General features: G+C 43.6%; 1 protein-coding gene across 1 annotated transcript; it reads right to left on the bottom strand.

The window, feature by feature from the left end:
• Positions 1-7,771: 7,771 nt before the first annotated feature.
• Positions 7,772-14,044, bottom strand: LOC136287532 (uncharacterized). The gene is made up of 3 exons (XM_066180313.1): positions 13,662-14,044; positions 13,273-13,536; positions 7,772-9,734 (listed from the first exon to the last, which is right to left on the bottom strand). Exons 1-3 carry the CDS (start codon positions 14,042-14,044, stop codon positions 9,005-9,007), a joined length of 1,377 nt encoding a protein of 458 aa, XP_066036410.1. The 3' UTR covers positions 7,772-9,004.
• Between the last annotated feature and the right edge of the window lie 307 nt (positions 14,045-14,351).

The following is a 14,351-nucleotide window of genomic DNA, read 5'->3' as shown; positions in this document are numbered from 1 at the left end:
AGATGTTTTATTTCAGAAAAAAAATCTTGCTATCCTCTTGTAAAGATTAATTGCCACTCCGCTAGAAACAAGATTTTTTAAAATCTTGTCTTACACAGGAGACCTGATACTTCTGAAGATGGCTTTACAGTGTAAAGCCACTATTATCAAACAATAACCTTCAGAATGATCTCACTTTGCACATGCATAAATGCAAGTGCTTAAAACTGGACCTACCTGTTCAGCATTCTGCAGATAGAAGATTCTGTCTGTGTAGACCAACATCCATTCTGAGGGAAGACAGAGTATTCTGGTGAAATTCATCCCTGAAGTGCATTTAGATTTTGATTCACCATCTCTCTTCTATTTTCTTTTCGGTAGTTGTCACTGGTAACGATTCTGTTACACGTTGTTAGAAGTGGAATTCCATGGAATTATTACTTGTTATCTCTGGTACACAAAGCAAATATTTGTGTTTATTTTATAGGTCAAAATTCAGGAGATCCTTTAACAGCTTGTTTGACTTTGACACTAGCATGTACTAAATGTTTAAGGTCTTGAGCACAGACTTATCTGGACAAATCTGTAAGATGGAGCACTATTCCTTTTCCAGTAATATGTAACATAGTGAAGTCTAATTGTAACATAAATAATTTTGGATGCTGTTACTTTGAATTCCATAACAAGGTTAAAAGAGATAATAAAGATATGGGGTTTTTTAAGAAAGAGGCTTATTTATGGAACTATATTCCTACCGGTTTAATTTATCTTCATAAATATATTTTATTTTTAAAGGGTACTACACAGTGTTAACACATGATTACCAGAAATTGTGAGTTGGCAGTTTTGAAAACTTTAATTAATTTAAAAACTTTAATTAATCAAATTTTTCTCACTTGCCTTTTTAAGTTATAAAAGATATAAAAGTGGCATTAGCTAATAATTTGCAGTGGTCGACCAAACACTGTGTGAGTAGTGAGTAGAATGGAAAATCCATTACAATGAATTGTTTAATTTCATTTCTTGCATTAAAACGTTACAAATACAATCTCCCAGAACAAGCATTCATTTTGTGACTGAAAGATTTAACCAAACCCCTTATCAGTCAATATTGATAAGGAAATCAAACTGTGGACAACAATGTATTTTGAGAATTCCCAAGTGGTAAGTCTGAACCTTCTGGTGTAGTTGCTGACTGGTACTGCTCACTGTTGGGGGAAGTCAGAGTTCAACAGCACTAATCTGCCTCCTTGTGGCAGACTAGCAGAAATTTCTAGATTAATAAAATCTGGAGTCCTCCCACTAAAAAAAAAAAAAAAAAAAAAAAAAAAAAAAAAAAAAAAAAAAGCATTCAGTGGGTGAAACTCGAATCAAAGTTATCTGGCTATCTCAAAGGTTCTGCACGCTATTGTTGAAACATGGCATGACTAAATACAACCTGCTAAAAGTCACCAGAGCTATACCTCCTGACGCCTTATACCAATTCGGCTACTTTTTTCCTACTACTGTGGTCCCTCGTGTCACAGAGTTTACTGATATGAGAGGGTATTTTACAAGGTTTATAAATTCTTCTGAAGAGTGAAATGTTCATACATACTTTTTCATTATTAGTTTCACCCATTTTTAAGGTAAAGACTGTCAAGACGGGGGGCTTTTTCTTCTATGTTAATGGCACAATCTGGACAAAACTAGCTTCATAAAAAAAAGAAATATTTTCAGCTGGAATTAATATGCCTAAAACTACAGTCCTAAAAGCATGATTTGAGAAGGTTACAAAGTAATTTTTAAGGAGCTTTTCTCTTTTATTATTGTACATATGTAGTTTAGAAAGCCAAGACTAACTATTGGTGTATTTAGGAGCTGTTCCTCAGCTCACTAATTAGAACGCTCCCTCAAAAACTTGAAGAGTCATTCTTCAGTTTTAACTTCACAAGGAAATGAAAAATCAAACTAACATAATTATTTAATTTACTTTGTAAACATCTTGTGGAAGGACAGTCTTCCACTTTACTCTGAAGCATAGACAAGTAGACTATAAATTTTTATGTTAGCTTAAAATTTTGTATTTATATTCTTCAAATACATAGGCGAGCATTATAGAACATTGCCATAACAACACATTTTCATGAGTTGAAAAATTTTAATTCCGGAGATGACAAAAGAGAGAAGTCTTAACAAAAATTGATTAAAGGTGCTGCTTTCACAAGTAAAATGATATCTATATGAGGCAGGGTAAGGTCTAAGTTCCCTGTTCTCAGGAGATAACAGTTAAGGGAAAATGTCATATAGCTGTTTCTGCAGTAAGTGATGAAGCTAATAAAAAAGGAGAATGATACTGTGGATGCAATGATTATAGATGCAGACTGCATGAGGTGTAGTTGTCACTTGAAATTCCTGAGGAGATAAACACATCATTTTAGTAAAAGCCAACTCAGTGAAGAATTTCAGTCTTACTATACTCCAATGACTGTACATAATATCCTTTGCCCACTATAGGACAAAGGACATCTTCTAATCTTAATTATTCTGATTGCAAGTTTAAAAATAGCTTGTTAGTTCCTTGTTACTCACACCAGTGTAACACCAAATTTCTATTCTTCCTATCTAGAAAACTGGACAGACACTCTTTTCTTTAGAGTTGTGTATTCAATCAGCTCATATGGAAGAAAGAAAGAATAGCTTTAAAAATTCACCAATTTCAAGATATCATTCTGTCTTTTCTATTTTACTTACATGCAATGATCTACCCTATTACACAGTCATAATCCTAATCAGGTGAGCCAACTGTGTAGCTGCTCTGCAAAAAAAACCCCAAAAAAACAGAGGGAAGTGTCTTATGGCTCTGCCTACATGGTTACATGGTTATTTTGAATGGGCCTCCTCTGCCTATGTTCTGTGCTAATCAAGACACGTGTGAATGCAGGAAAGGTTGTGCGATACCAGGGCTAAGCAGGCTGCTCAGTGGCATGGTTATTTGGCCAAGCCAGGCCCTGGACTCAGGCACTCTCAGCTGGCTCAGAACACTTGCTGTGTGAGGTTGAACCAGCTTTCAGCACTGGCACAGAAAGACTCTGTCTAATCACCACCTGACATTTAGGCATATTCTGAACATTAATCAGTGTCCAAAAGCCTTAGGGGACAACCTGTTGTTGCATTAGGAGTATAGAAATATGGCAGAAAATAAACCCCCTTGCTTTCCAGCTAGTCCTGGAAGATTGAAGGTTTTTGGGCGTAGCTAAGCTTAATTTATTATTACAACAGAGATTGCTGGTGACAGATTCACTAGATCTACAAAATATAAGTGCATCGTGCTCTTGCAAGTGCTCACAAGTATACTCCCACACAGTCCGAGGTGCAAATTTTAACTAAGAGGCATCACTGCTTTGAGGAAGACAGAGGAGCAAGCCCATCAATTTGTCTGCAAGGTGATCATATTTTCATCCTTTGGCACGGAGGATTTCAAATGCCAGTTCACTTTTGGCAGGAGCAGAGTTGACTGCAGTCAAATATCCTGCCACTGCCATAATGAATGGGAAGGGAGGACTATTTATACGCAAAATAGTTACAAAAAGAGATTACAAATGCTGTGGGTCTTGCCCAAGAGTGTATATGTGACAAGTCAGTATCAGTGTCTCTTCTATTGCATTGATAAGGGTCATTAGGCCTCAGCGTGATTACTTTTCAACCCATCAGAAAGCCATCATGCCCACGGTAACCCTTTCATACATCTCATGGCATATTTCATGGCAGTACACCTCATTCCTACAGCTGCCCAGAAAAATCAGTGAGGAAAGGAATAAAAATTTAAATCAATCTTGAGAGAATTGCAGAGGGCACAGCAATCCAACATTATCCAGTATTTTCTTTTTTAAGAGTAGGGATTTATGTGTGATTCAGGAATTCAGATAGCCAGCCTGTATTTTCTGCTAAGTCTGTCAGGATACAATTCATCTATTCAAATAGGGACTCCTACACTATAGAAATCTACATTTGAGCTAGACATCTAGATATCTTTTGTAGTAAATGAAAAGAAACAGGAGATTTAAGGAAGCAATTAATCTCATTCTAAAGTAGATAGCTAAATATATCTCAAATGAGTCATACCTTAGAAGTGCTTATTTCTCTCCATTAAACATAAAAGAATGACAGAGCTCCTGCTTAGATGTAGACTACAGGTCTGCATTCATCTAAAAACATGAAAGACAAATCCCATCACTGCTTATGTTTAAGTGAGGGCAACTGTATTTCCTAATTTTAGGAGAATTTTAAGGCATTAGAAGTTGTAAATAGTTCAAAGACTGACTTCACAGGGGCCAGCTAGCTATAACACTTATTTCTATAATGGAATTAATAGGAGAATTTTTACTTCTAAGGAAAAATATTTTGAGATTACATATATATGAGATATTTTGTGTTTAATAACACCTGGCTTCATCCACACAATTTACAAACATCAGTCACTATTACCTGTATCATGCAGCCGTCTCATAAAAACGTAAAGTAAGACCAAGTACTAACTTTCTGACTTCATCTCTAATCTCCTAAATAAATTTTTCTGTTCTCCAAAACATTAACGAACTGGTCCTGATGAAAACTTAGAAACTTTATTTGGGTCTCTTGGTCCCCTGTCATTCCTGTTATCTTTCCCCTCCCAGTTCAGGATTTACTGACTCCATGCTCCCACTACTGAAAGAGTTGTTACATTCAACCACTTCTGTCTGAAACTTGAATTAATTACCTCTACTAACTTCTTTCAAGATTTGGTACTAGGGATCAATTTAAAATTAAGGTAGAGTTAAACTGGATTTTGCTTTCCCCTGCTGACTGCTGGTTCTTAGTAACAGTATTTTAAGTGTTATTTTATCTCATGGTGCCAGGTTAATTTACCTTACAACACTGATACCTCATTGCTGATCTTTAGTGTTTTGATCTATGAGAAAACAACTTATTTAACATTTACATCATTGTTACAAATAGAATAGTAATTATTGCACCAGAAGGTCCAGTGAAGAAGTAGGCATGCCTCAATCACTGATGGTAGATCTCTAGGAATCTAATCCTATCCTCTGCTGAAGAAGGGCATCCACAAACTTTTACCTCTGAAACGTAAGTTGCCAGTTCCTGACTTCATCTAAGCAGAAACGGTGGTTATTGCTTAAACCAAAGAAATCTGTATCAGAAAGCCATAACATTACATTAAGGCTTGCTAAGGTCCTGCAGATGGTACACCCAGAGTGCAAAAGCTTCAAGAACATCATCAGGGCCTAAAACAGGCAAATGATGACAATAAAGGTAACTACCTCTTTGCACTTACCCTTGGTGGTACATCTTCTTACAGGTACATATAAATTATGGGTAATTTAAAATACTCTTCAGTATAGCTTTTGTTTATGGGTTACTACTGTTTTATAGAAATTGAAATACTGCATTTGTTGTTTGCAATACTAGTTTCATATACATATCTCAACCTAAGTGTTGAGAGGCTAATATATTAATTTATAGCAATCTAAGTGCTATGACCAATATGCTTACAAATATCCTACACAATGAATAATGGTAGGGAAATGTTGGTGCTTATGAAGTTTATAACAAATAGTTTGAGCAAAATAAGAATGGTTTGACCAGCTGCCTAAAAAAAAAAAGGCCTGTGAGTTTTCAACTGAAAATAATGCCTATGTTCACTAGATCTGCAAACTACTCTCTTCAAGTAACATGGCAACCAGTAACACTGTGTCTATATTTAACCATAGCAGTAACCTCAGGTTTCATTAGATGGTCACAAATAGATTTTTTCACTCCGCCGAGGTCTTCCCATCTTTCCTCCCGCTTTACTACCACCGAGCAGCCAGAGCAGAGCAATGCCAAAGCCCTTCTTTGAGGGCTGGGCCCACATTCAAGCATTTACAGGAGGGGAGGAAGGCAGTGCTGTGCCCACTTCAGGGCTCCTGTGCCCCTTGAGCTGGCGAGCACCAAGGCAGCAGTTGAGGTGACATGGGGCAGTCACCAGACGTGGACATGATGTGGAGTTACTTCAGAAAAGCCCACCAGAAGGCTCTCCAAACAGGTGATTTTTGTAGGGTGTTTGCTTGTCCTGTTTAAAAATTCACTTTCTCCCAGGCAGTTGCTGTAAGCTGTAGGTAACTGTGTGTGAAGAAACTAAAAAATATAACCAACTTAAAACCCTGTAAGAAAACAACAGTTTTTGCTGTGGACTCTCAGGGCTACTGAGGCTCTTGTCCCAGGATACAGCCAGCTCATGATCATGGCATTCCTCACTTGCCAGCAGAGGCTGATGGGGGCTGCTCTCCTTCCCAGTAAGGAGCTGCAGTTATTCCTGTCTTAGAAGAGGAAATAATATGCTGTTGGCTGTGGACTTTGTCATTCACTAGACAGAATGTTTTGAACTGTTTCAACCAGGAACACAAACTGGTTAGGAGGTCAAATATGCCTGTTGCCTCTGCATTTACCCAAGAGAATTGGCAAGACTGTACTTCCCAGTGTATATGAGGATTTAGATTACTTACTCTGTTCAAAGCATCAAACAGCGTTTCATCCTGCTCTCCAACATATAAGTCTTGACTTCTAACAGCACTCACACACTTGTACACTTCAAACTTTAAAGCTTTTTTTCCCCATTATGTTTCAATTTGTTGTGTTTTCATCTGAGTTATTTCCTCACTTTGCCTTACCAAACTGTATGTAGCTGAAAGCTTCTAATTCTGGGCACTCAGATCCCTAGGATCTCATGCACTTGCTTTTTTGTCTGGGTGAAAAAATAATTTAACTTTCTCTCACTACTATCTTCAATAAAGATTTTACAAATAAATGTACTAGTTCCAACGAAGTTTAATCCAGCAGAGCACAGTGGGATTACTGCTTTGGAACATTCCTGTAAGAAAGACAGTATTATTTGAATAGTTCCTCATTACTGTATCTATGGTGGAACTGTTCAATATTTCAGACTGCTACCGACTTTCATTTGGACACACTGTCTCATTGTCTATGTATTATTACAGGAAAGCAGATACTTCAGGGATTTGCCAGTCATCTAATTGTTGAGTGTCAGATTTCTTCAGAGCTAACAGTGGTTAAATGCCAGCAGTATCCAACCACTTCACTTCTAACAACCTTCAAAACATTAACCAGGTCTTCTTTGTAGGTCTTTTTTAATAAGAAACTGAATATGGAAAGATGTATTTTGCAGTCCAACTGAGGAAATGGATGACATTTCTCTCTTTTGTGATGGTAGTGTTTTTCTTTTTTGTATTATCCTTGTTTTAAAATCCTCTCCAAATTTCCAGATTGCCATCCAGTTTGCCAGAGTTTTATATCAGTGCCACACAGAACACTTCCAATTCCAAACGTACATTTCAAGGGTTCAGAAAAATTTCCAGGGATCTCAACTTTTCACCTTCATCCAGATCCAACAAAAACTTAGGGCTTGATTACCTTTGAGCAGCAGTGCCTGGACCCAGCATCCAGAGCAGAAATCAAAAGTCATGAACTGAGTACTGAGGAACCTTAAATGCCTGTAAAATGTATATTTCTGTGTTCTCTGAGACAGTCCTGTGCAGCAGTGTGTGTCTCGTTATGCCAGGCTAGCCCCTGACACGATCCCACAGGATCTTGGTGGGATCTTTCTGGCCAGTCTCGTCCTGCCGCTTAGCTATGGTGGAGGGAATGAGAGACGGGACTCTTGGAGGTTTAATTGGGAGTCAGGCTTTATTGAGGGTGATCCTCGCCTTTAGCCCAAAGCCTCAGAGAGACTCTGAGCCTCCGACAACAGGGGGCTTTTACCAAGGAGTGGACTCTTGGGGTGGGTACACACATAACCAATGGGGAGAGAGAGGAGGGGAGCCATTAGCATAACTGACAACAACATAGACTTATCGCCAAAGAGAGGGAGGGGAGAGCCCTCCAGCCAGCCAGTCACCTGGAAGCTCCTATCGAAGTTTCCAGACCTGGGGGACAGGCCCCGGGTGACTGGCAGGGAGGGGAAATCTCCCTGAGGGATGACAGACAGTTACACAAGGCGGGAAAGGGTAGCCAATCGGGTCCTGTAACTGGGGAAAACCAGGAGAGGCAGAGGGGGAGGTTGTGACATGAGGGAGACTAAAAATAGAACTGGGGTACAGTGAACAGTGAACTGAAATACATGAAACCAAAGTACATGAAACAACTGTTATACACTGAACTTAACATTAACTTTGCACCGCCACATCTCCCCCTTTTATTTTATTTAAAAGGACCAGAACTAAGACTGAGGGGCCAAATATTCCGAGTTTGGATACAGGTCCCCACACCATTGTTGGTTTGTTGGCCACTCCTCAAACGGCATAGGCCATTGTCCTTGGGCCTCAGGCACAAAGTCCTCGTCTTCTTCCTGGGCGCCGAGGTCCTGCATTTCTATGTTCTCTGTTACATCAGCCCGGTTAATGGAAGGGGAGGTGGCATCGGCAACAAACTTATATAAAAGTCTTTTTATCAGTCCAAAAGCAATTGTCACAACCAAAAGGATAAACAAAATCAGTAAACCAGTTTTAACGGTGGAGCCAGCCTATTTCGAGAGTCCCAGGCTTCCAAAGATATTGTCCAGCCAGTCTTTGCTCTCCTTTTTTAAGTCATCAACCATCTGCCTTATCTGGGTGATTGACTTACGGACGTCCTCAGCCTTGGAAGATAGATTGAAACAGCAAAGACCCTCAAATTCCTCACAGGAATGTTGGTGGAGGAGTAGGAGGTAATCGATGACTGCACGGTTCTGTAATGTCGCCTACCTTGTAACTTCCTCGTCTGATAAGAGGCCAGCTAAGGCGTTGGATGTAAGATTGGCTTGTTTAGCCAACCAACATTCCAATCGGCCTAATTCACCCATGTCTTTAGCAATTGAAATCCAGGGCAGAAAAACTATGACCGAAGTGGCCTGGACCCTGGACCAATGGATAATCTCCAAACTGCAGTCCGGGTTGAGATTTGCCAAATCTCTTTTTTGGACTGGTGCATGCCTGGAAAAATTTTTCCGTGTTCAATCCATAATTTGTGTTTTATTGGGTGTAAACAGCCCCAACCTGCCTATGGTACATGGGCCTTCGATCAGCCAAGAGGGGATGCCGGGGAATGCCCTATCGCCGCAAATCAAAAATATTCCTTTAGGAAGGGAGAGGGACTTACGAGTACCCATGGAGGGCATTGACCAATGAACTGTTTGTCCCCACCAAGCTTTCGGGAGGTAGGATTTTTTGATTTGGATAATCGGGACAAACACATTTTCCTGGCCTTTCAGTGGGGCAAAATTAAAATAGACACAGAAGGGAGCTTGAGATGAGGCAAGGAGATCCACCTCCTGTGGCTCTAGGGACGATTCGGGGAGATGTAATGTCCACTCCTTCCAGAGGGACAAAGGATTAGATACTGGAAGGCTATTCGCGGGGATTTGATTTACTTCCACAAAGTGGGATATGTGGCTGGGCTTTTGATTAAATCTTTGCCTCATTTGGAGGAGAGTGGGGGGAAACTCTTCCTCCTTAAGCGGGATCCCTACAAGGCAAGACGACAAGGGGTCTCCAGCGGCAGCCGAGGACAGGCAGATGTGGTCCTGTCCAAGGGTCTTTGCCAATGTCTTCCAGACATTGGCCTTTGGCTGAAGCACAATCCAGGCGAGGGACGACCAAAGGAGGCTGGTTAGCAGCACTGCTTGGGTGATCGACACAACACTGCAGGCTCTCCTCAATTTGGGCTTGGGCTGGCACCTAGAACTTAAACAAAATGAAATCGTAAGAACAACCAATCGGGGATGTCTGGGGGTGGATAGGAATCTCCTTCCTCCTCTCCCTCTGGTAAGAGCCACAGGGGTAATATTTGCGAATGCCGGTAAGGAGCCCTTGCTTTCACTCCCTTTTTCTTCCTCCGCCGGGAGGCCACTGCAACCTGAGCTTCTGGTTTTCCTGAAACTTTGGGAACATAAGGTCTCACATTCCGAGAGGGGATCCACCGCAAACTGGTGGGTGTGGAAACGCAGGCGTACCCGCGCCCCCAGGTAATCAAATCGTGAGGGCCTTGTATTCTCAAAGTTTCTGGGTCCTTGACAAGTACCTTTGGCCTTTTGCGGGGCGCTAACTGGCTGCTCCCATGAAAGCGTCTCGTCACTGGCGGGTTTAGGTTATCAAAGGAACAGTTCAAGAAATTTAATGTAAAAAGGGCACGGGACAACCTGATCGATGGAGGTTCCCTCCTGAGTACCTGCTTCTGCTGGCTTAGGACACTTTTAAGATTTTGATGGGTCCTTTTCACAATCGCCTGGCCCGTTGGGGAGTGAGGGATGCCAGTTTTATGCTCTACCCCCCATTGCTGCAGAAAGCTGCAGAATTCCCTGGACCGGTACACAGGGCCGTTGTCAGTCTTTAGCGACTTCGGAATGCCCAAAAAGGAGAAGGCCTGGATAAGATGCTTGACAACATCCCCAGCTTTCTCCCGTGTGGGCAGAAGCATAAACAGCACCCGAGAAGGTGTCCACTGAGACGTGCACGTACTTCTGTCTCCCAAACTGGGAGAAGTGTGTGACGTCTGTCTGCCACACCTCACAGCTGGAGAGACCGCGAGGGTTTACACCAGCGTGCATGGATGGAAGGGAGTGTTGGTGACAATGGGGACACGCAGCCACAATGGCCTTGGCCTGGTCACGGGTGAGGTGGAAGCTGCGTACCAGGCCTGGTGCATTCTGATGATGCAAGTGATGACTAATCTTCGCCTGCTCAAAGATGTTAGGCAAGGGAGCCACTTCATCAGGGGCAGCAAGAGCATCAGCCCTTCTGTTTCCCTCTGCTATGGCCCCCAGCAGATCCGTGTGTGACCTCGTATGCATCACGTAAAATGGTTGCTTTCGATGGGAAATCAGCTTTACGAGCTTCGAAAGCAATTCAAACAGCGCGATGTTAGAGACCTCCTGCAGAATGGCATTCTCTGCCCTGGATACTACTGCGGCTACATATGCCGAATCAGGGCATCAGAGGGCATCAGAGAACCTCTCAAATTCCCTAACGACTGCGGCCAACTCAGCAACTTGATGAGAACCTTCAACCTCAACAATATCTGATTCCCACTGCTGAGTGTGAGGGTTCCGCCAAGTCATCACTGACTTGTGGGACCTTCCAGACGCATCTGTAAAGACTGTTAAGGCGTCCAGGGGCTCTTTACTCTGAACGCCTGTGAGTGCCAATTGGAATTGAACTCCAGAATAGAAAATTTTGTGGGCTGGACGATGTATGCTAATTTGGCCCGAGTAGTCATCCAAGGCAAACTGCAGCGCTTTGTTCTCTTGAAGCAGGTCTTCTAGCATGGCATTCGTAATTTGGCCCGAATTTAACTGAATTGGTAAGTGAATGCATTCGAAATCACATCCAGTCAGCTCCCTAATGCGGAGTCTGGCCTTCCGGATAAAATTAGCCATGAGTTCTTGTGGCTTTGTCATCCTTTTGGACCTTTGGTGGCTAAGGAAGACCCACTCTATGATTAAGAGAGGATCCTCTTCGCCTCGGTCCTTCTGGGGTGTGTGCTCCACCTTGGCATCCCATTGGAAGATGAGTCCCTGAAGGTGTGGCAGTCTTCAGAGTATGATAAATCAGAAGGGCAGGTCAGGCTTGCACGTGTGGGCCTGCCGAGTGGACAACATGACCTACACCTTCTTGAAGGCTTTTTCTGCCTCTGGGTTAAGTGACCTAGGGGAACTTAGCCCCTTCTCCCCCTTCAATAACTTGAAAAGGGGGGCTAGGTCCTCAGTAGAGAGGCCCAGCCAAGGCCTTAACCAATTTAAACTCCCACACAGTTGATGGACATCCGCAAGAGTCCTAATTTCGGTCTTAATTGCCAATTTTTGCAGAACAATGGTCCGCCGACCGATCTCCAGCCCCAGGTACTTCCAGGGTGGCATCTTTTGAATTTTAGACTCTTGCAGCTCGAACCCTGCAGCAACCAGTGAAGCCACTGTAAGGTCAAGCGCATGGGTCAGCAGATCGTCGTTGGGAGCACACACCAAGACATCATCCATATAGTGATGGATAATGGCTTGGGGTGCGGCTGCGCGTACTGGGGCGAGCAAGGAGGAGATGTTCCACTGGCAAATAACTGGAGAGTTCTTCATGCCCTGGGGCAAAACACGCCAATGGTACCTCTTCCTTGGGGCTTCTCGGTTGATGGTAGGCACCGAGAAGGCAAAACGTGGAGCATCGTCAGGGTGTAGGGGAATTTGGAAAAAGCAATCCTTTATATCTATCATGGCCAGATTCCAATTTTGGGGGAGCATGTTTGGGGATGGCATCCCTGGTTGGAGAGTTCCCATATCTTCAATAACTTAATTTATTTTTCGGAGGTCGTGAAGGAGCCGCCACTTGGTTTTATCGGCTTTCTGGATGACAAACACCAGGGGGTTCCACGGTGAGGTGGTCTCCTTGATGTTGCCTTTCCTTAACTGCTCCTCCACAAGCTCATTGAGCACCTTTAATTTTTGTTTTGAAAGCAGCCATTGTTCCACCCAAACTGGTTCATCAGTCAGCCAATTCAGTTTTTGGGTAGGACGCTCTTCAATGACCACTACCTAAAAATTTTGCAGAGGGTCTGGAATGCCGATTGTGACTCCCCACTGGGCCATGAGATCTCTCCCCCACAGGGGTGAGTCATAATCTGAAAGGAAAGGACGCAGTGAAGCCAACTGTCCTTTCGGCCCCTCAACTTGCACCATGCTCTTGGATTGACATGCCAATTGAAGACCCCCTATGCTGTTGACTTGCTTCACAACGTTTCGCAGCTCCCAATGTGACAGCTACACACTCTCCGGTATAACAGTCACATCTGCCCCAGTGCCCCAGACTACTTTTACCAGTTTGGACTCCTCCCCCACCGAGATTTTGCACAGCTCTTTGGGTTTATTTCTCCCAATCCTCCTCACTACGTTGACAGTCGGTACCTCTTCATCCTCTGCGCCACTGCTCGATTCCGCTTCCGGTGTTAGTTGGGGCAGCGCATGAGGGGGCTGGGATGAGCTGTGCTACTATTTGTCCTCTCAGGAGGAAGGTAGGTGGAGTCTCGGTGCGCAGCCAGAGGACAAATCGCTTTGGGTCCGATGTTAATAACCCAGGAGCGATTTTTATGTCCTCACGGGTATACTTACAATCCCCAACGACTACAAACTTGTCCTGAATCAGGTGCCATGTACCTCGTTCCTTTGATACCACTGCGGTATGCCAATCGCAATCCCGCAAGTGAAGAGGCTTGGTCAACTGGAGCCTAAAGGGCTCATACCTTGAGGTGGTCATCAAGGCTGTCTCAGGTTCCCACACAACCAGATATTTTGTCTCGTTCGGTGGCGAGTCCTGCGAAGGAAGACTCAATATCAAGTCCGGCGATGAATCCTGAGAAGGATTCGAAGTCTGTTTGGAAGAGAAATCACAGTCACCATTAGAAGTTTTGGTTACATTTTTATACCCCTTGGCTCTGGCCACCCGATTAGGGTCTGCACGCTGGGTGGCCCCGTGCTCCCCGCCTAGTTTTTTCTCTGTTTGGATCCTGCACGGGATCCACTACCCCCTCCTTATTTTCTCCCACTCTCCTTTTCTTTTTTGAATTGATGGAAATCCCCTTTGAGAGGGCATTGGTTAGTCCAGTGTCCTTTTTTCCCACAGAGGAAACACAGCCTCTCGGTAGATCCTTGAGGGTGTTTCTTCTGTGGGTTCGGCGTTTGTGGGCAGTCAACTTCTGGAGTGGTAGCAGCTGCAACTCGTAGGTGGGTCCTCTTCTGAGACTGTAGGGGCCTCGCTGCCATCACGCCAACCGCCTGGAGCATTTCATTGAGGGAGGGAAGTTCACCCGGTTTCTTCGGGATGAAGAGGATGGCTGCCATGCACCTTTTATTCGCATGGGTGTAGGCCATCTGCTCCAACATATCCTCCCTCACCTGCGGCTTTGCCACCTGTTGCTCTATGGCGGCCGTCAGCCTCTCCACGAACTGCACGAATGGCTCCGAGGGCCGCTGAAAAATCTCCAAGAAGGGTTGCAGAGGACCCGCCGGCCGCATTTCTACAAACGCCTGCTCTGCCTTAGCTTTTACTACTTCAAGCACCTCTTCTGGGATATTAGCGGCCTGATTGGTTGCGCTTGCCCACTCCCCCTCACCCACTAGGTGTTCTAGGGTGATTTGGTTCCCACTGTTGTCAGTGGAGGTAGTGGGATCTTTTAACAGGCCTAAGAGGGCGACCCGAAGCAGGTTTTTCCACGTTGCCCCCCCACAGCTTGAACTCAGTCTTGCTTGAGAGGCAGCGGAAAAGCTGCTTCAAATCATATGGAACAACCGCGTTCCCGGCGAGCGAAGATGACAACAGTCC

Source organism: Chamaea fasciata, unplaced genomic scaffold (genome assembly GCF_029207755.1).
Source record: "Chamaea fasciata isolate MVZ Bird 193981 ecotype frontalis unplaced genomic scaffold, bChaFas1.0.hap1 SCAF_3, whole genome shotgun sequence".
Classification (NCBI taxonomy): Eukaryota; Metazoa; Chordata; class Aves; order Passeriformes; family Sylviidae; genus Chamaea; species Chamaea fasciata.
Note: the sequence above shows the minus strand (reverse complement) of the source record. Positions and strands in the feature narration are given on the sequence as shown.